Below are 21,779 nucleotides of genomic sequence, written 5' to 3' on the forward strand. Positions count from 1 at the left end.
CTCCTCTCCCCACCAGCACAAACACTTCTACTTAGCTCACTTTGAAAGCATCGTCTGCACAAAGGCAAAGTGCAAAGGAGAAAGCCATCCCGCGTGTTTGTGCGCGAGCGGCGGCTGAGCTGAGTGAGGCGGCCATGCGTCATTGGCTGGATGTGTTAAAGAGGCTGAGAAGAAGGCAGTGTACGTGTGTGTGCGTGTGTGTGTGTGTATGCAAGTTTGCGAGTGTGTAGGTGGGGATAATGACTCCAGCAGCCCTCAACTCGCTCTCACTCGTTCTGTAGCCTTCGAGCCGATAAAATGCGCATAAGGATGGCGAGCTGTGCCGGTTTGGCACCGGTAATTGAAAGTGTGTCACGGACTCGTGATATTTGTACGTCCGGTTTGTTGTAGAAAAGTAGGAATAATTCATGTCCCCAGCCTCTCCTCAAGGGATTCGCGGGGGGACTTTGAAGACTACTGGTTCACCAGCAGGCACAGCTCATTGGCTCGCTATCATAAGATGGCAACCTGCATCTCAAATGGAGGAGAGGAGGCAAAGTTGAGCGTGCCATGCAGAGATACAGGTGAACTGCAAAGCAAACAGACGGGTATCAGTTGGTCCACCTGCGCACCTAGGGCCATATATTTTATTTATTTATTTATCACGCCTGTTTAGCACACTATCAAGGTGTGCTTTTCCACCTTAGTTCATTCAGATAACTTTTCCATGACGACCTTTTATCACATGGCTTTTAACTCATTCACTCTCAGCCATTTTCACTGAAGCAATCCCATTTTACTGGATTTTGACTGATTTTGCAAGGCCCACAGAATATTGTGTTCTATTGCTATAAAAACATGGAACCTACCAAAATAAAGATTTAAGTCTCTTCTTTCATCAGGAAAAAATATATATTTCTATAGCATTACAATATAGCTAAGTTTCATCATTATTCACAAATCTGTATAGAACTGTGGGTAAATTAGTTTTTTTCAACATAGTCCTGGTTGATCTCTTTTGCTCTGCTGCCACCTGCTGGCCGTTTTTGTAATAACTACCATTTCTCCAACCAGGTAAGAGGCTGCATCATAGCCTTCTGTGTGCTCTAGCATAAATAAATAAAAACATTTAAATATGTCCTTGGGACACTTAAAACATTTAAAATAGAACATATTTATATGTTTTTTTGGGAGCAAATGAATTAATTAGTATTACCACATTTGTTCAAATAAATACCGTATTTATTGCTGTACTTATTGTTTGCATTAACTGTTTAATTTAGCGAAACATAATGGCTAGCCTGCAAGCTACCATTAGCTTGACCGTGCATTATCATTCAAAGATCCCTCCATGTTTCATGTGTATTTTATGCGTAATCCTGCTAACTATCAAACTAGTTACCCAACTAACTGAAGAATGCCTCTTGCAATTGGCGAACATAATTGAAAGGCTCAGAGTTGCCAAATTATTCTGAGAGTTTATGTTTGCCAGATTACACAAACAAAACGACAACCAAAAATTACCTACATTTTAATCTCAGTATTGTTATTGCGGGCACGTTTTTTTTGTGTGTGTGTGTGTGTGCTAGTTTCATTTCTTCTTATTTTCTCTCAGAGGCACAGGAGGCGGATGCGTTATTCTGTGCAGGTACAAGAGAGGGGCAAATTATTGGGGAAAAAAATCTAAATAATAATGAAAAAAATATATTACAACCACAATAATATATTGTTAAACCGAATATTTTGCTCACAGTGTCAGTCAAAACTGAGCAGTAATGCCTTTAAAGACTACGTATCTCCTTATAATGTGCAGGTGTACCAAATAAACTGGCCTACATTCAGTGCATCAGGCTTCTAATTGCACATAAATGTTTTGAAAAAGGAGTGTGAAGTGCAGTTCATGGAGAGGTACAAATGAGTGCATTGATTCAGTGGCTGCTGCGGGCGCATTAGCGTTCTGTTACTTCCTCATTAGTGAAGTCTGCGTTTGCTGCTTAAGTGATTCATTTCAGACTCATTCCATTTATTATTGCGGCCACGAAATATGCCTGCAAAACACCATCCGAATTGGGTCAGCGGCATATTGATCACCTTCTCAAAAATGCGGCGTAGGATTTTGTTTAGCTAAATTATTAATCTCCTGCACGATATGCTAATGTCCATTCAACCGTGCTATGACAGCGACGGTGTTCCTGTCCGGGGTTGTGCAAATGAGAATTTATGGGCTCGCCGTAGAAATGAGCTCGCCTGGATCAATAAGTTAGAGAGTCGGGTGTATATAAATGGCAGAAGTGAGCTGTTGCTCTAAAAGCGCGGGTTCGATGCATTTGTAATGAAGGCCGAAGTGTGTGTGGGTGCCAGCGTGAAGTTGGCTGTAGGATGAGTGCAGATTTGTTCACGTGTAGATACTCCCATCCCTTCTCTTAAGTGCACCCTCCATATCGCTGGATGACTTTATGGGAGTAAACTCGAGGCCTTGGCTGGATAGGAAAAAGCCTACGGTAGCAGCATTAGCAACACAGGGCGATTGATCAAATACTTTATTGATCCACCGCGAGGAATATTACTGCGCATTTGGGGGAATCCTTGAGTGGGAGCGGGTTGCTTAAAAGGAGATTTATTTCCCTTGCATATTCATATCGCCGCACAAATACATCCCAGATGCGTCTCGGATACCCTCGGCCTCCGTTCGATCTCTCAGCCTCGCTCGCCCATCTGTGTGCTGCTGGAGCTGAGTGCACAGAGAGAGATAGCACATGTGGCGGCAGTGTGAAAAATGGTGGTTGTTAACCATCTGACAGGGGCTGTCTCCCCCAGAGCTGCAGCGGCTCCAAACAGCCCTAATGGCAAACATGCACGCCGAGCGCCGAATGGACTTGTTTTAAAATGTGTTCTATCACGCGTGAGGAAGACGCATTGGAATTGAGCTCATTTTCGACGTCGAAGAGAAGTAGACTACAAAAGGAGGCTTTTTTGGGCCGCGATATGAATGTCCTTTTTAACAGAGCATTAAGCAACACTTACTGGGCTCTGCATAGCGGCAAAGGAACCAACGATATAAAAGGATTGAAAGGAGAACACTGAATTAGAAAAAACATTTTTCCCATGATAAATTATGGAAACAGAAATGATCTGTCACAGGATGAAATTGATTAAATGTTGAATGGGGGTGCCGCGCGGGCAAGAAAAGCACTGGGGGAAACCCTGACTGCTAATTTCATAAACCTTCTTACATTATATTTTCTACAAAAAAACACCTTTTAAAAAAATAAATAAAAAGAATACATTTTTACATGTAAGCTCTGCTAAATGTATTGAGCCAACAGTCACACCACAAACAAATATTTTCCAATATTCACAAAAACAATTGTATATACTATAAAAAGAAGTTCATCACTAATTTAAGGCAAAACGTCAATCAAAGCCTTCCAATCTATTTTAGAGGATGTGTAGCGCAAAAGAGCTACCTTTTTTGTGGCTAGCTACTTAGTATTTAGCACTAATATTTAAGATTAGCTACCAACGGTAATTAGCTCAATGTCGTGATATCTCCTTTTGGAATAGCACTGAAATACTTTTGAATTCATCTGGACACGCTGGAGTCTTTTTGAATGTGATTGTGCATACTTTGTTTTGTGAAGCGCAAAAGAGCTAGCTAATTAATAGCTAGCACTAATATCTAAGGTTAGCTACTAATGGTAGGTAGCTTAATGCCGTGATATCTCCAGTTGGAATAGCATTGAAATACTTTTGACTCAATTGGGACACACTGGAGTCTTTTTGAATGTGAATGTGCGTACTTTGCCCAGATGGACAAAAGACAAAGAAGACGCAGAACATACATACAGGTGAATCAGTCCATGCATGCTAATCTGACAAATAGTGAAATTCTTGTGTTTTTTTGGTGTGGCAACTTTGTTGTATTATTTCCAGAAACATTTGGTCAATTTCCAAATTGACTTCTGTAAATTAAATAAAGGTGATCATTTACTAAAGTTGAGCTCCCATAATCCATCTGGAAACACTGTTAAAATAGCACTTTTGTCACATTTATTCATTCATTTAGCGACTTACACTGTATTGGACTTGTGACAACACTTGCTGGTGATTGCAGTTAAGGTTGCGACACATAATCAATGTAGCGGTGCAGCAACACTGACAACAGTATGCTAATATGCCGTGCCACTGGGGCAACATGTACGGTATTTTCTTCATTTTAGCTCATGAATAACGAGTAGAGGCGACATTACAGGAAAATGAATGCAGACCAGCAGCTGCTCGGAATGAGGCAAATGCATCACTGGAAAATTGTGGGTTTTAGTAATTTGGAGTCAATAGGCTGAAACGTAAAATTAATTTTACACTGAATGTGTGCCATTTCTCCTGGTGCCAGTACTACAGCTTATTAGGACACTGCTGTATACATGTTCATGACCAACAATGCTGGGAAAATGTAAAGTGATAAGAAAACATGCATAAGAAAATTATATACATATACATTTGTGGTAACTTTGAGGCAACACTACGTAAACATTAAACCATGACATTTGCTATTTGAAAAAAAAAGGCCTATGATCAGATTTTTATTAGGATTACAAGTAAAGCCTTTTATAATGATGAATGATACATGGTTGATGATGAACGAATGATGACATTTATTTTCTATAAACATTTGTTTGCTAATTAAATTTAATGTCAGTTGATCATCTCCCTATTAATTATTGGGTAAATACTAATTGATAATTATGTAACTTTACGGGAATGTCACTATTTTATCTTAATCTCTTTGAAAGTTACCTCTTTAATTGTAAAATGTGCTTATTATTCTGTTTAATTCATTCCACAACCAAGCTTGTAACTCAAAACACTCGTATCTCAAATCATCGTTTCACGGAAATGATTGGAATTGCCATAATCCGTTCCAGCTTCCAACCCGAAAAGAAACAACAAAATTTGCTGTAATATGTATTTTAATCAAGAAATATTGCACTCCGTAATATTGTATTTAATAAATAACTTGCAGTAATGACACAGTTACAGTAAATATATATGTATATATTTTTAAATGTAAGCATTTTTGTCACATTGCATCAGTTATATGCTGCTCCTTCTGATGTGCTTGCCTTGGTCACATGAGGTCAGTATAAGACAGCCAGATGGATATACTGTTCATTGAGGCATTATTATGAGTCCCATTTGAGTTCCAGGCAGCAGAAGCCCAGCTGTTTTAAAACTGGCTGCTGCATGCAGTCCTGCCTGGATAGTTTAGCCGGGCGAGTTCTACCTAAAACTTCACTTAGATTCATAATAATACCTCAATGCTTCTCTTCGAGTCATCACTACGGCACTAATATTAGCCATTGTTCGCAAAGGATATATGAATGTGAGTGCTGTTAAAATTAAGCTAGCGTCTTGAAAGGCTAAGCTATGGTTGTTTTAATAATGCTCATACACAAAATATGAGTAGTTATATCCACTCAATTCAACACATGTAGATATAATGATGTATTTGTGAAGCATATGGAGTTTAGTGTTTGTTTACCTTAAATGGTAATCACTAGCATGCTAATTGCGATTGCTATCCATTTAGCGTAAGCTAACTGTGTTGGTGTTTGATAATGCTCATGCACAGAAGATAAAAAAATGAGTAGTTCTCAATTAAACTCATGTTCAACCTTAGTGGATTAACAAATAAATAAATCAATAAATCAAATTAATTTTATATTTTTTTATGAGGGGTGGGTGTTTGCTTGGAATAATTGACAGTATAATCGATTTAAAAAAAATATTCAACGGTAACAGCCCTAGTCTACATCATCTCTGTCAACATTACTTCTGTAATTGTCAGGTGAATTTTGCTATTTTAATTCAGGGACAATTAACGTTAGTCTTTCAACTTGAAATAGAGACTTTTGTTAGTTAATTTAACTTAATGTCAGTAGATGTTACTTTTTCCGAATGAATTGTCTGGTGTGTCTGACATAATCTTAGTTAATGTTACTTCTCCAACTTGCTGAGAAAATACGATTTGTTGGTTGACTAATTTAACTCAATGGTGGTTAATGCTACCTCTCTGAATTAATTGTTGAGAGAAAGAGATGTGCTAGTTTGCTAATTTAACTTAATGTGAGGTAACGTTCCGGCTTGCACTTAATTGTCGTGTAAATGGACACATTAGTTTGCTAACTACGCAAGACTACGCTAATGTCATTAGCGTTTAATTTGGCCCAATTTGAACTTGAGAGGTCACATTAATAGTCCGGTTGTGTTCCTTACTTGATTTCAGTCTCCTGTACTCGCTCCTCGTCCAAGTCTTCGATGAATTTATCTCCCTTCATCCAGTAGATGAGTGGGATGACGTCGCCGCTGTAGCCGAAAAACGCCCGGCACGTGAGGTTGAGTGCAGCTCCTAGGAAGAACAAATAGACACCACAATTAGGCATCCCTTCAACTAATATATTATCATATCCATGATATGCAGATATAAGCAGTGCGGCACAACAGATCATATAAAATGGAACCGCCAGAAGTCTTGGAAAAATATGCCTCAAAAGTCAATTAAACCATCATCGAGCTTGATGTCATCAAATAGTGTGAAATGTCAGATCATAGCAGCACAGCACAAATGTTGTCTAAATTAAACTTGTTTAACTCACTTCAACATAGTACCACTAACCTGGCACTAAACTGCTACAAAACGGCAGCGCAGCACTTCTTGTCTAAATAAAGCTCCTCAATTCACTTCAACACAGTTCCTTGGCACCAAGATGTCTCAAGATGGAAAATGATTTGATTGTTTTGGTCTGAGCACAAAAGTGAAAAAGTGAGTTTATGATCAAATTACAGAGGGTAGGTTAAAAACGTTTTTTAATCAGCTAAATGGAGACTTTGAAAATGCAATTCACTCTAAAAAGAGAATTGTTGACCCAATTTAAGATTCCATATTGAATTGTTGACCAACTTTAAAAAAAATCACTTCAATTGGTAACACACGATTTAATTAAGTTTGTCCAAAGCAAATATATCAAGTTTAACTAATTATGAGTTCATTCAATTTAATACTTTGGATTGGAGCCACTTTGGATTAACTTAATTCAGGTGAATATATTAAGTTGAATCAACTCATAATTAGTTAAACTTCTTAACTTAACTATATATAGTTAACATTAACAAAGTAATAAAGGCCAGTAGGCTACATAACTGTACAGACAAATAACTATTTTCACATGTAATGGGTGATGTCCCAGTACTTTTGCCCATTTAGCGTATACCACAGCCTCACTTGCGTACACCAAAAGCTGCAGGCCATTAGCTGTGTGACACTATCGAGGGCAAGGCCCGAGTGAGAGATTCTTGAGTGCGAACAGTGCACACAGAAGCACACTTAAATGATGGCGTGCGAACGGTAATGAACACATGAGGGCACTCAACAGCTTCCCAAAGCCCCCCTCGGAGACCGCGCATCTACTGTCGGAAGAGAGGCAGGGAACGAGGCAATCGGAAGTGAGGGGAGGCTGACGATAACATTATTTTATTTAGAGCTGCTGCTTCTGCTTATGAGGGGCGGTCAGAAGTCCAACGTCTGCAGCCAGTGCGGATGGTTGAAAGCGCTGCTTTTTTTGTTTGGCTCACAAGATGAGCTTAATATGGGAACAATGGCATTGATATAGCATTTAAAAACAGATGTAATCACATTGAGATAATTATTTTTTTCCCGTTGTGCAGAGATGTGTGCGTGTCAGAGGCTGATTAACAGCAAAGTCGGTGTATTTTTTTTTCTCCTTTTCACAAGATGCATTGCAAGTAGGGAGCACACATGTAAACAACACATGCATGAGGCAGGCTCATAATTCATGATAGGGAGGAGAGGAGGAGAGACATTGCAGTGACTGGCTCCCAGGCATGTGAACTGAGATGAATAAGTAGGCAAAGTGTAAGGTAGGAGGCGCTCTTTCACCGTAGCTACACCTGCACAATCTCATCAGATCCAATCACAAATTCTGCCCCCAGAAAGATAATAACGCTCAGATTTGATTGACACTCTCAAAGAGGTGTTCATTAGCTCTGCCAGCGAGGTTATGTTTTCATTATCATTTATTTGCAGGACTACATAAAAATGGAAAAAAATGACATGACATTAAACTTAAGACAATTAAGTCATGGCAAAATATAACCCAAAATGTATTAGTCTTAATAGGTGTAAGATTATTATTAATCAACATATTTCAGATTCAGTCAGCCAATGACGTTTCAACCAAGCTGTGTAGGAAGGCGAAGCTGAAACGGAAACGTGAGTCAGAGCAAGAGTGGAATAATACATGTGGACTGCGCAAGAACATCCTCAACAGACAGATTTTTTTTGTCTTCTCCCCCATGTTTCCAACTTAAGAACTTTTATCAGAGCTGTAACATAAGTGGGATGCCATCTGTGTTCCACGGTGGTGGGACAGGGATGTGAACAATATAACAAAACTCGGGGTCTGTGACCATGCTCATAACTCAAAATCTTCAAATCTGAACTCTTTCCACATTGAAATGAAGTGATAACAAAACGAATGCAAAGAATTTAACAATTTGTGCATGGTGATTTAATGCTTCAATACCCAGTATAAGACACACATACAGAATACACAAAGGAAACTTTCACAACTAAGTGTCTCAGTAATGTTATACTTGTATTTTTCTGTGTGTGTATGTTCAACTACCCATTGCTTAACTCATCTGCTCCCAAAAACGGATAAATATGTTCTATTTTAAATATTTTAAGTGTCCCAAAGACGTATGTATACGTTTTTATGTGTTTTTTTTTAAATGCCACAGCATACAGAAGGCTTTGATGCATGCAGCCTCTGAACTGCAAAGAACGGTTGAAGAAATGGTAGTTATTACACAAACGGCCAGCGGGTGGCAGCAGAGCAAAAGAGATCAACCAGGGCCATGTTGAAACCCCCCCCAAAACCTTTTACTCACAGTTCTAAATAGATTTGTGAATAATGATGAAACTTAGCTATATTCTAATGCTAATTGCTGCAAAACGAAAACAGATAGAAACATACTTTTTTCCTGATGAAAGAAGAGACTCTAATCTTTCTTTTGATATATTACATGTTTTTATAGCAATAGAACCCAATATTCTGTGGGCCTTGCAAAATCTGCCAAAATCCAGTAAAACAGCCGGGAGTGGAGAGGATTGTTTCAGTGAAAATGGCTACCGCAACATCAATGCTAGTTTCGTTTTCGGTGCTTTGCATTGTGTGTTAGCATTAAGCTAGCAGACGCGCAATGTGTATTTGTCTTTTGTTTGTTTTATGCTAGGTCTTTTTTGAAGAATTGCTCACTAGCTCTTGCTTCTTGTGAAGTTGGCAGCCACCATTTAGCGCTTGTAACTCAAATTTTTGCTTGCCACCCAAGAAGAAAAATTGTCCAAGCAACACTTGTATCTTTCTTTGTCGGTTCACTTGCAAGTCAAGGTAGCAACTTTAGTTTGTATTTTCCAGCACATGCCAGCTCGTTTCATTCAAAGTGCGGCAATGTCACAGCTTCACTGGATTCTGTGTAAAAGGCAAAGGCGATAAAATGTCAACATCATGCTGCTATAACGGTAAGCAATACCAGCTAATCATTGTGTGAACAGTCACTGACAAGCTGGCCAATGAGAGTAAAAACTGCGAAAGAAGGAGGGACTCAAACAGAAATGCAAGTCATAGTAGAGTGGAAGAGTACATGCCAACTAAGGGATACACATTCACCATCCATCCATTTTCTATAATAATTGTCCTCATTAGGTAGGCGCACTTCCTTCATGGATAACTGAAGAAATTACCAAATTTTAAATTGATAGACTTTAATTTGGATGGTTTTAAAATCACATCCAGATGCTCTGTGGGTGTATTTCAGGAAAACCAAACATCTGGTCACCCAAACTTGAATTCGATTTTAACACTTGTACTGAACATGGAGGATACAGAGGGGTTTTATAATGTCTGTGAGGAGCCGCGGTTGACATTTCCAAAGTTCAACAGCCTCTCGCAGCTTGCTGTTTGAGCACAGTCGGACTGTACAAGCGGCGACACGGTGTACTTACACAACGCCAACGTATAGGCTTCGGCGAGGCACAACTCAACTCTCTGCAAACACTTGATTTGTGCGGCAAACATGCAAATAAGCGGCACACTGTGCAGCTGCGTGTGCCACAGCTGCCGCATTTCCCTTCTCTGTTTATCATCTGTTAGTTAATCCCACACATCACTTGCAAATTAGACGTGTCGTGCTGCTGGCAACCGTGACCCACAGAGGAAGTCTCCACCGCGCGCCCCGGGAATGCCAGGAAGTGGTTGAGGGCCTCACGCTGCTCCTGGTTGGACGCACATGCAAGTCTTAATGTGCTCTTTTGTGGCAGCCGCAGCATCAACACCAAGGATAAGAATACAACATAGATTTGGGGCTATTACACATATGAGTGCACCCGTTCTCCAGTGTTGCCCGTTCACCCGATAGACGTGAGATCTATAAGCGGTTTTACAGATGTGTCTTTTATTGCAGCGGCAAATTGGGATTTTTTTTTTTTTGTTGTGCCACATTCTGCTTCGGGGAGCGACTGGCAACACTCTGCTACACATCAATACTTTATTGATATTCAGTATGTGCAGTATCTTCCACTTCTCTTTGTTTGAGTGGAGCTCATTCTTTTTTACCTCAGACACTCGATACACACACTTCGTTTTTCTTTATTTTAGAAAGTCCTTAAAGTAGCACTAAGGAACATTTCCACCTTAATAAAATATTTTCATAACTGTTCTGATGAAACAATGACTTAAAACTAGTTGACTGGTACCTTTGCCATGGCCGGAGGAGGTCTGTATCATTTTTACTGGCACTAAGCAACTTTGAGGAGGGTGGTAGGAACACTGCCACACAAAAAACTACAAATGTGCTGAATGCTTTATGGCATAGGCTATGTCACTTCCCTTTTACCCATCCGTTACAAAGACGGAAGTCAATTTGAATGTCGACACACGAAAAAATACACTTGTCTTTGTGGGAAATGTGGTCTTTTTTCGGCTTTTGTCAAATATGGCGCTGCCATAATCAACATAAACTGAAAAGTTCTTTAGTGTTGCTTTAAATTGTTCAAGTTTTTCATTGTGAAATAATGTATTCTTCCATCATTTTTTTTCTTATGAGCAATCCTGCTAACTAACTGAATGACTAACAAACTAACCAAATAGCTTTTAGATCGGCCAACCAACCAACATCTGAGAAACAAACTGACCGTACAAACAAACAGCCACAGATTGACCAACTAACTGATTGAACAACAAACCAACAACCATCTCACAGACAGACCGACTGACTAACTCACTGACCAAACTACCGAGCCACCAACTAACTGGATGACTAACAAACTGCCGGAATAACCATTTAAACAGACAATTTAGACTCACAGACCAGCTTACCAAACAACCACTCAACCAAAAAAACAATAACAACCCACCTGCCAACTAATAATAAACAGCCTACTCACAGATTGCTCGACAAACTAACCAAACAAACAGCAGAATAACCACCACTGACTAACTACCTGACCAACAAACCTGCCCACCAACTAATTTACCAAATGATCAGCAAAACAGAAACACTGGCAGACTGACCAATTAAACCATCCACCCACCAAATAACCAAATGAACAGCCAAATAACCCACTCACAGAGCTGATTGACCGGCCAGCCAACCAACCAACCAGGATCTAACTAACTAACTAACTAACTAACTAACTAACTAACTAACTAACTAACTAACTAACTAACTAACTAACTAACTAACTAACTAACTAACTGTTTTACTGATTGATTATCATGACTGGCTCAGAATCATACAGTGCATTGTTTAGAGTACCCCTAATTTCCCAAGTGTATGTCTATCTTTGTGCTTCTGACTCTCCCTGTCTTTGCTAAGTTAATGATTTGATAAAGAAAACAAATCAAGCAAATCCAGTAGTAATTCTAGGGAGTCTAGTAATGTAAGTGGTTGCTGCCATTAAAAAAATATATACAATCCCCAACTGATGCGAGCAACCATAACTTCCACAAAAAGGACAATAAACAAACAACATTGTGTCCTCATCACCAACGCCTATCCACTATTTGCAGACAAATCCAGTCAGTGCACAGGCGCAATAACATCAGAGTTATTTTAAGTGCCACTTCTATCTCGCCACCTTACATAAACATTGTGTAACTACAGCTGCGGTTTGAATTGGCAGGGCTAAAAAGCAGCAGCGCTTGCGAGGCTTTGGAGAAGGACGTAGGAATATTAGCCGGGCGTAGATTTGAAGGCCGCTTTTCATATGGCTCACATGACTCGGTCATTAGCCGGCGGGCTTGAAGCGCTGTGATGCACAGGCAGTTTAAAAGTGAGCAGATGGTGAGAGTGGAACAATGAGGTGAATAATTTGCACGCTATCAATTTACAGGGTTGAAGGAGGCGGAGCCTTTTAAATCCCTCTTATCTCCTGTGGCACTGCCATTGTTATATGATTACTGTTAAAACCAGCGGCCTGTGTTAAGAGTGAGATATTTAAAGCAACCAAGCTTCATATTTAAAGGATGACGTGTGCTAAGAGCTGACCTGAAATTGAGGTTGTGCATGTTGCTTTAGCCTTTTATAAGATAAAAAAGTAAATTATTTGCTGCCGTCATTCGCTTGGACCTGATTAGCACGCACAGAGCATCCTAGCACCAGCAAAATGATGCATTATCAGCATTCTGAAGGCAGAATTTTTGATGCAGCTACTGTATTGGACTGATTAAGATTGCAGAGGTGTATCTTATTCGTGACTGGCTGGCAACCATTCCAGGGTGTACCTTGCCTCTTGGCCAAAGACAGCTGGGAGAGGCTCCAACTCACCGGTGACCTTAATGAGGACAAGCACTATAGAAAACGTACGAGACATAGCCTACCAAATGTTCTGATTGATAAGTTATCCTTGAAAAGATAAAGACAATATGATTATTTTCCATTTAATCCAAACTGCTCAAACTTGGATTCTTTTAAGATTAAGGGTGAAATTGACAAATAACAAGTTGACTATAGTGCCCATATATAAATGCACCATGAGAGGTTTTGGCAGGAATTGATGCGACAAAGTATCCCTTGCTGACTGTGTGTGTGTTGTGTGTGTAAATGTGTATGTGTGTGCGTGGGCGAGCGTGTGTGGACCAGATCCATGTGGGTGATTGACATCCTCCCTGTAACTGAGAGCTGATCACGACACCTGTTGGAGATAGCAGCAGAGTTATCTCCTATTTCCGCCTCAGATCTCTCGGTCTTATATCTTATATTAAAGGATATATCTGTCTTTCACATTGACTTCGGAACTCTTCTGCTCTATCACACAAGCTACAGATGGTTAAGGAGCAAATAATGTTGAATTGGGAAGAGTTTTTCTTAGAAGGGAAGCTACTTTTGTGACAACCTTGTTCGTCTGTCCATTTTTTTCCTTCCTGCCACTGGCCAGGGTTGCGGGAAAAATTGGAGCATATTACAGCTAACTCTGGGCAAAAGGGGGAGTTCATCTTGGACTGGTTGTCTTTCAGTCACAGGGCACTTTTAGAGACAGACCAATCACACTCACACTTAAAAACGCCATCAGTAGGAACCCACCCTGCCTGAACCAAAGTCAGGCGGCCGTGCCACTGTCACTGATTGTGACTTGGACATAATAACACCATTTTATATATATATATATATATATATATATATATATATATATATATATATATATATATATATATATATATATAAAGAGAGAGAGAGAGTGCAATTCATATTTATCTAGTACACTTCCTTAACAAACTAACCAACTATAAAATTAAAGTGACTAAGGAATGAAGTAAAAATCTAAGTACAATCAATAGATTCAATAAGCCTATCCTATCCTCCCTAAAGCAACAAAATCATGAATAACCCAATTATTAACCTACCAACCAACCGACAAACCGACCGACCGTAAATTAATATGGAAAAAAATAAATGCATCAAACGAAGGAAGAACAAAATACTGCAATTAATATTTATTGAGTCGACTTCTCCAACAAACTAACCAAATATCAAATTAACTAACAAGTGACTGATGATTGAAATAAAAAAGTGCAAAAAGTGTTTCACTCAGACACCTATTCTCCCTAAAACAACACAATCATGAATGACCAAAATTCTTATTGTATAACTACCTACCTGCCTTAACTACAATTAATTTGTAACTATCTGCAACTAATATCTATCTGGGACATTCTGAGACATGTCGACGGACAATTTACCTAACATAACTACAGACTAATGAAGAAATTCACAAACTGAACATTAACAAACATAATGACTAACTAACAAGGGAATGACGAAGAAACTAAGTAACAAATAGTGCCATATATGTAATACAATGCTAAGGTATTAACTCACCTACACGCCTGTATTACAGTATATTAGCTTGCATGTGTTGCAACAAGGGTGTATATGAGTTAGTAGTAAATGATATAATACTCAAGAAAAAAAGTCATTGGTAAAATTGACTCATTCAAAAAATTACAGCATTACTGTTACAAATTTTGAAGTTCTTGTTGCCTGTTTATTGTGAGTCAGGTTGAATTTTCTTTCACAGTAGGAAAGAGCAAGATGGACAGCGAACGTGAGTCATTTCTCGTCTTATCTCCTTTTAGAATCCACTTGCTCATGCTGCTGTTTGGAGTTGACTTTTGCTTGTGTGACACCCACCAGCACATTCTCAGAATAAAAAAAACAACAACAACACAAGTCACATCTCACTTCACAACATAAAATGGCTCTGCTTCAAGGAGGGTGATGCCTGGTACAAGATGATGTGGAGTCGTGCTTCTGGCCATCAAAACACATCTAGACAAGCAATGGCACTTTACACTGCTGAAAATAAATATTTTGATAGTCAACAAAGTCTTCTGAAGTCAAACACTGGCAACAAAAGAGGCGGTCTTCCATGTGTCTCCTAAGTCCCACATTTTTGCCACACTACCACCACGCTACATGCAATACAACACTGGAACTTCCAGAGCGGAACACAATTTGTTCTGTGATGCTGCTCAACCAGTTATACATTCAGAGACCAAACTAGGAGCAGACTTGCCATCGGGAATTTGGGGAGTTTCCCGAACGGCCGGTCCATTTTCAAAGTAATATTCCGCTTTTATAGATTTTTCAATTATCTATACTTCACTTGAGTATTAACGTTTCAGACAACTTTTTTTTTTACTCCCTGTAACAAAAAACTAATTGAATCTTAAAATATGTTTTCATTTAAAAGATCCGAGTGTATCAAATCAAACAAAATCAAATCGTTCCACACTAAAAGATATCAAGATACGTATCAAATCGTCTTTTAATGGATACATATATTAGGGGTGTGAATTGCCTAGTACCTGGCGATTAGATTTGTAATCACAATTCATAGGTCACGATTCGATTCAATACCGATTAATCCCGATGCAAATCTATAAATTGATTATTGCGATTTTTTTAAAACTCAAATTTAGAAAATACTAATCAGTAAACTTGTACATGTACACTGTATGATTTGTATGAAAATGTATTTATTCATCTGAAAATTTAGGCTTATAACTGAGCCACTGCCATATGTTTGAACAACACTGAAATAAAATATTAAGGCTTAGTGTTCCATTAATATAAAACATTTTTCATGCTTAATGTCTGAATCCTAACTCTAAGACGTTTTGTTGAATATTCCCATAAAAAAAATTATGTTTAAAAATCCATTCGGCCGCATATCGAATCGATTCGAGAATTGTACGCTGTAATATCGCGATATATCGCCGAATCGATTTTTGGGATCTTTCCACTTAATAGGCCGTCCTTGAATCGTAATACAACTCATGTATCGAGATACGTATCGGATCGTCATGTACAGCTCTTTGTATGCAGCAGTGGTTGTCTTAAAGTACGATAGAAATAAAATTGAGTTGAGTTGAGTCTGGAAAGACGCAAACCCCTACACTATCTGCACTTTTTACTCCTGACTTTGTCAAAATATGTTGACTTTATTCAACCTCTGAGTATCTGTACAGGAGTGGGAGTACTTTCGCCATCTCTGCTGGCTATCATCTCCAGAAATAATGACACTGCAATACCTCAGACCACTGGAAAAAATGTCAATATTTAAGGCATATTTTCCCTTGAGCAGTTGATAATATTTGCGGTGCTCATGAACGAGAGCACCACCTCACGTATCAAGCTGCAACCAGACGGAGCGCTGCTTAGTAGTGTTATATGCCCGCAGTATCTTCAGGCACGCGTGTTCAATAAGCGGGGATACATCCATCTGTGTAATTAAAAATTGATGGATTGCTGTTCAAACGTTGCCGTCTACAAAGTCTCTGGTGCGTGTTGCATATGATAATCCATATATTTTCTTGTCATAAAGCCTCAGATTTACCAAACAATGATGTGCAATAGGGAAAAATGGTTGGGCGGGAGTGCTGAAGCTTTTTCTTATCAGGGCCATTCCAGTTTTTATAAAGTCTTTCAAGGGGCTAATAATTCCAAATATGTGGCTTGAAATGTCTGGGAAAGTCTGTGCTATGATAAGAAAGATCAAAAAGCGACCCACAAATTTACTCCAGATTCCTTAAAATTCATTTAACAAAAGCTCATTTCCGAGAGTGGGCGACCCCCGGAGAGGTGCACGACTGGGCAGGTGTTTTTTCCTTTCAAAATGTACTTTATTTGGCTTGCCCCCGGGTTACCATGACAACATGCACTGCAACGGCGAGGACAGCCTCCCGCTAGGGTGGTACACACTGACGACAGGTACTGCGTGTGCCAGTGGTGGGCAGCAGGATTCAAGGCAGCCCTACTTTGACTGAATCTTTAGAATCACTTCATTAAAAAGAACCGTTCGTTCATCGAATCGTTCGTTCTACGGAAGTGATCCGTTCACTGAAAAGATTCGTTCTTTTTGAACGAAACGTACGTGAACGACACAACACCGGTGGATGTGCATGTGTGTGTGTTGCAGCTTTTAGTACATTTTACAACACGTGCTGCAAATCAGCTCCTTTCCTTGTGCTCTATGTGATTATAGAGGAAGCAAAACAGCTGCAATGTTAACATGGATAGCAAATATAAAAGGACGGTTGACCTTATTCTAAATTGGACCATATTTCATCTATAATGGAAGGCGCGATAGCGTAGACCTAGGGACCGTGAAAGCATATGATCCAGCCAGCCATGTAATTCTAAAAGACTGAAGAGGCCACAATATGAAAGACAATGTACCGGTAGACCATCACCAAGGGTAAAGAATTCTCATTTGGACGGGCACCAAAACTTCACTCCATTTGTCTGAATTTTGCCATTGAGATTCATGCGTTGTCCTATGAGAAAAATGTCAAAAATGCCCTTCAGGTTAACACAGGTGGGTCTTTATCTGGATGGGAACCAAAATGTAATTAATGCTTCATTGGCCTGTTCCCCAAACGCTCCACATGATTTTGTTGAAACTGGTTAAGTGGGTTTGAACACATTTATAATGATCAACTAATCGATTAACTGCTTAATTTGTATTATCAACCCACCCCGATGAAAAATGTACCATTAGAGCTGTCAAAATGAATCGATTAATCGGCAAGTTATCGACAACAATTTTAATAATCGAGTAATCGTTTGGACACATTTCTAAATTAAAAATTGTCCAAATCCTCTGATTTCAGCATATCAACAGTAATTGTTCACTGAATTCTGTAGTCCTTTATGAAAGACTGATTATCTTCTGTGTTTAATAAAAACAAGACATTTGCAAAGATCTATTTTTACAAAAACTGAACTGGTAAAATAGTACAACAATCCTCCTTTTTTTTTTTTTAAATCACTATACAAATCACTGGCTAATAAACAGTAATCAGGGAAAAAATATTTTGTTATTCACTTTAATGCAAAATTTAAATGAATTAAATTAGTCGATTAATCGATTGACTAATCGATAGACAAATCAATTCTGAAAATATTTGATAGTGACAGCACTACTTAGCATACATTCTTGGTAAAGCTAATGCAAAATCCGTGATAAATGTTGCTCAATTCTGTAACTTTAGAATGAAATTAAAACAACAAATCTTTGGCAGAGGCAATGACTCATTTCATACAGACATATATTCAAATTCTGTGTTTACGTTACACTACAAAAAATGACTCATTTCCAATGTTAAATGTTCTCTCAAAAACATATATTGCCATATTCATAAAATGTGTTTAACGACAACATGGCCGGTGCCGTAGTGGTTAGTACATTTGCCTCAGAGTTATTGGGTTCAAATTTCAGCTCTGGCCTTCCTGTGTGGAGTTTGCATCTTAATTGAAGGCGTGAATGTGACCAAATCGTGAGGATGTTAAAAGTGCATAGGTCGTCATTAATGTCACGTAACATTGGAATATGTCATGTGATAATTCTGTTAATTTCTTACTCGCAAAAAGTTTTGGGGAAGACGCTATTTTCATGAACTTGTCTTATTCCAAATGCTACTCATCGCGTTGACATTGTAAGTCGTAGCGTATTCACTCAAAGGACGAGGTTGTCCTCAGGTGGGCTCAAAGATATTCGGCTGGTCAATGAAAAGATAAATTGGGACTAGAACTCAAACATCTCAGCGTCTTTTCCTTTCTTATCCCCGGAGACGAGCCCATAATTACCACTGAACACTCGAGGGCTTTTCCCTTTTCTTTGTCTTTTGTGAATGTCTTCTTCACCCCTCTTGTTGCACCTTCCCCACGTTTGTTCTGTGGCGTCTGATGCTCCATCAGGGAAAATGTAAGCCTTTAATTACTGGTGGGAAATTTCGGGCTTTGCGATCAGGTACTTGGTGCCCTCACTTTCACCCTCTCTTTTGTCTGCTAATTGTCACTTTGTGATGACATAATAGGTGCCGTGTCCGAGGCGGAAGAAGACTGAGGGCCCATTATGCGATGAGAGGCACTGCCGGGGATTATGCGATCACGATATGAATAATGCTCTTTTATCTTTTCAGCATTTTATTACCGAGCCAGGGATAAACAATCCCAGCTTCCTCAAGCTCAAATTTTAACTTTGTCCTCTTCCCCCTATGAATGCGCACCAAATTCTTCGGCACGCTGCAGCGCAACCAGGCTGCCTCACTGGACCTAAAAGTGCGTCTTGCTGTATGCCGTTCTCTTCCAATTCTTGTGTCACCGAAAGGCTTGACACTAATTTGTCCATCAAAGTGGCAAAAGTGAGCTATTTTGACCCATTGACAACATTCACAACTGACCACAGCTATTGCAATTCATATCATAAACAACTTTGACGTGTTCTATAGGATACTGCGCTAAAAAAAAGAAAGAAAAAAAGATGGCTTCATGAAAATCTACATGCCTCTGTAAGCCTTCTCAAAGGGGCTGAGTGAAATTAACTTTGAGTCTGGTCTCACAGATCTTTACTCCACGGAGCAATGATGAAATAATGTGTTAAAGATTGAGTCCAAATAGAAACTTCAAAAATGCAGTTGAATTGTTAAGGACTGTGATATCAATGACTGATTTGAACAAATACAAAAACTTGAGAATCACATTATGGTCTAGGGGGCAGATGGCGGTCAAGGTCTGAATCTCAACCTGAGGCTTTCAGTGCAGAGTTTGTACAATATTTTGTCTCTGTGAGTGATTATATAAAAAAAAAAAAGATGGCTGAAAACTTTTAATTATTCCTTGTAACATGTACAATGTACTGCAAATGAGCTATGCATGGTTTTAGTGGGGAGAACCTGGCAACGTTAATCAAAAATGTATCAATTAATCGACAAGTAATCAATTGACAAATTAATTGACAACTATTTTAGTCATCGTTTGGAGCAATTTTTTTGAATTGAAAATTGTCCAAACTATCTGATTTCAGCATCTCAACAGTAATTAATCAGCAATTTCTGTCGTTTTTCATGGAAGAAGACTTCTGTGCTCAATCAAAATTAGGCATAAGCAATGACCAAACCGGTAACAAATCAGATTTAAAAAACTTTAATCCTCCTTTATCTAAAATCATTATACAAACACAAAATAAACAACAATCACTGGTTAATAGAGAGTAATCAGAGAAAAAAATGCTTTTGTAAATCACTTTAATGCAAAATAAAATTGCATCCAATGAAATAATCGATCGAATAATCAATAGTGAAAGCACTCGATATAATCAAACTCGATGAGAGGCAGCAGTGCTCAGCATTCTGCTATGAGGTGACAGTTTTAAGGCGCTAGCTTGAAGTGCTTGTGAGTGAAAGCGAATGAAACACGTTTATCATTCAAGCACGGTGGCAGCATGGCGTAATAGTGGTTAGCACATCTGCCTCACAGTTTCCAGGCACAGAGTTCGAATCTCAGCTCGCTAGCTTTCCTGTTTGAAGTGAGCACGTTCTCCCTGTGGGTACTTGCACTTCCTCCCACATTCTGAAAATATGCATGTTAGATTCATTGAAGACTTGAAATTGTCCGTAGGTGTGTGAATGTTCCTTTGTTTTTTAACATGTGACCTGTGACTGGCTGGCGACCAGTCCAGTGTGTACCCGACCTCTCACCCTGGGATAAGTGCCTGCCTAACCGCAACCCTGATGAGAACAAGCAGTACAGAAAAGGGATGGATTGATTTAAGCACCCTCCCAACATCTTCCATACCCAGGGTTGGGAGGGTTACTTTTAAAATGTAATCCACTACAGTGACAAGTTACCTGCTAAAACATGTAGTTAGTAACGTAATCCAAGTACCATGATATGTAATGTAACTGGATTACTTTTGGATTACTCCAATATTGAGTATGCTCATGAAGACAAAATAAAAATAAAAATAAATATCACCACAATATATATTCTATACAATGTGCCCCTGCTATTTGCGGGTGATAGGGACCCGGGCAGCCTACAAATAGCAAAAATCATTGTGTAATTAAAACGCATGTAGGCTATTGATTGATTGATTGATTGATTGATTGATTGATTGAAGGCCATATGCTGTTTTCGAACTGTCACTGAAAGCAACCACATCTCACAGTTTGATAGATAGATAGAGTCATCCAATGAGGATGACGATGTGTGACATCAAGTGCAAAATGATTTTTTATCCCAGTCACAAGTTTAGCTGTGTATATGTTGCACTCTCTCTCATCGTAGCAATTGTAATCCCTCGAAGTAATCCCCATTTTTAATAAATGTACCTGTAATCTGATTACATATTTTTTCCCGTAACTGTAAAGGAATACAGTTAAAAAAAAATTGCAATCTGATTACGTAACGGCGGTACATGTATTCCGTTACTCCCCAAGCCTATCCATACCATGACCATCATCCCGGCAGTATTAGTATAACTCTTCAAATAGACAAATGGACCCATAACCTCTCAAATCAAATCTCCAAGTGAGAGTGAAGACGAATCCTGCATCTAATAACAGAGCGCAGACATGCAGAGCGAGCGAGCGAGCGAAGGAGTCGCAACTGGCTACTTTCCAGGGTTGCCGCAGGCCAATTAAATGGTGGGAATTTAACACTCGACGAGGAGAAATCACTTTAACGAATGACCCGAGAGTTGGCTGGCTGCAGGCACTGACCCACTGACCAGAATGCCAAGTGGGACCTGATGACTTCATCCGAAATCGGAGCTAACAAACCGAGAGCAGGTCAAATCAACTCAGTCTGCCGTCCTTACCCCATTTACACACTTGTGTCAACACGGAGGCCCGCCAATCCCTCAGCGCACCATATGT

General features: G+C 39.2%; 1 protein-coding gene across 2 annotated transcripts in view; it reads right to left on the bottom strand.

The window, feature by feature from the left end:
- Positions 1–21,779, bottom strand: part of il1rapl1a (interleukin 1 receptor accessory protein-like 1a) — a 233,804-nt gene that overhangs the window by 17,221 nt on the left and 194,804 nt on the right. For both annotated transcript variants that reach the window (XM_086091901.1, XM_086091902.1), the window contains exon 7: positions 6,256–6,388. In XM_086091901.1, the coding sequence (XP_085948027.1) occupies positions 6,256–6,388 (133 nt within the window). The remainder of the gene's footprint in view (positions 1–6,255; positions 6,389–21,779) is intronic.

The sequence above is a fragment of the Leptonotus elevatus genome, chromosome 12 (assembly GCF_054856555.1).
Source record: "Leptonotus elevatus isolate MCC_2025b chromosome 12, RoL_Lele_1.0, whole genome shotgun sequence".
In the NCBI taxonomy this organism is placed as follows: Eukaryota; Metazoa; Chordata; class Actinopteri; order Syngnathiformes; family Syngnathidae; genus Leptonotus; species Leptonotus elevatus.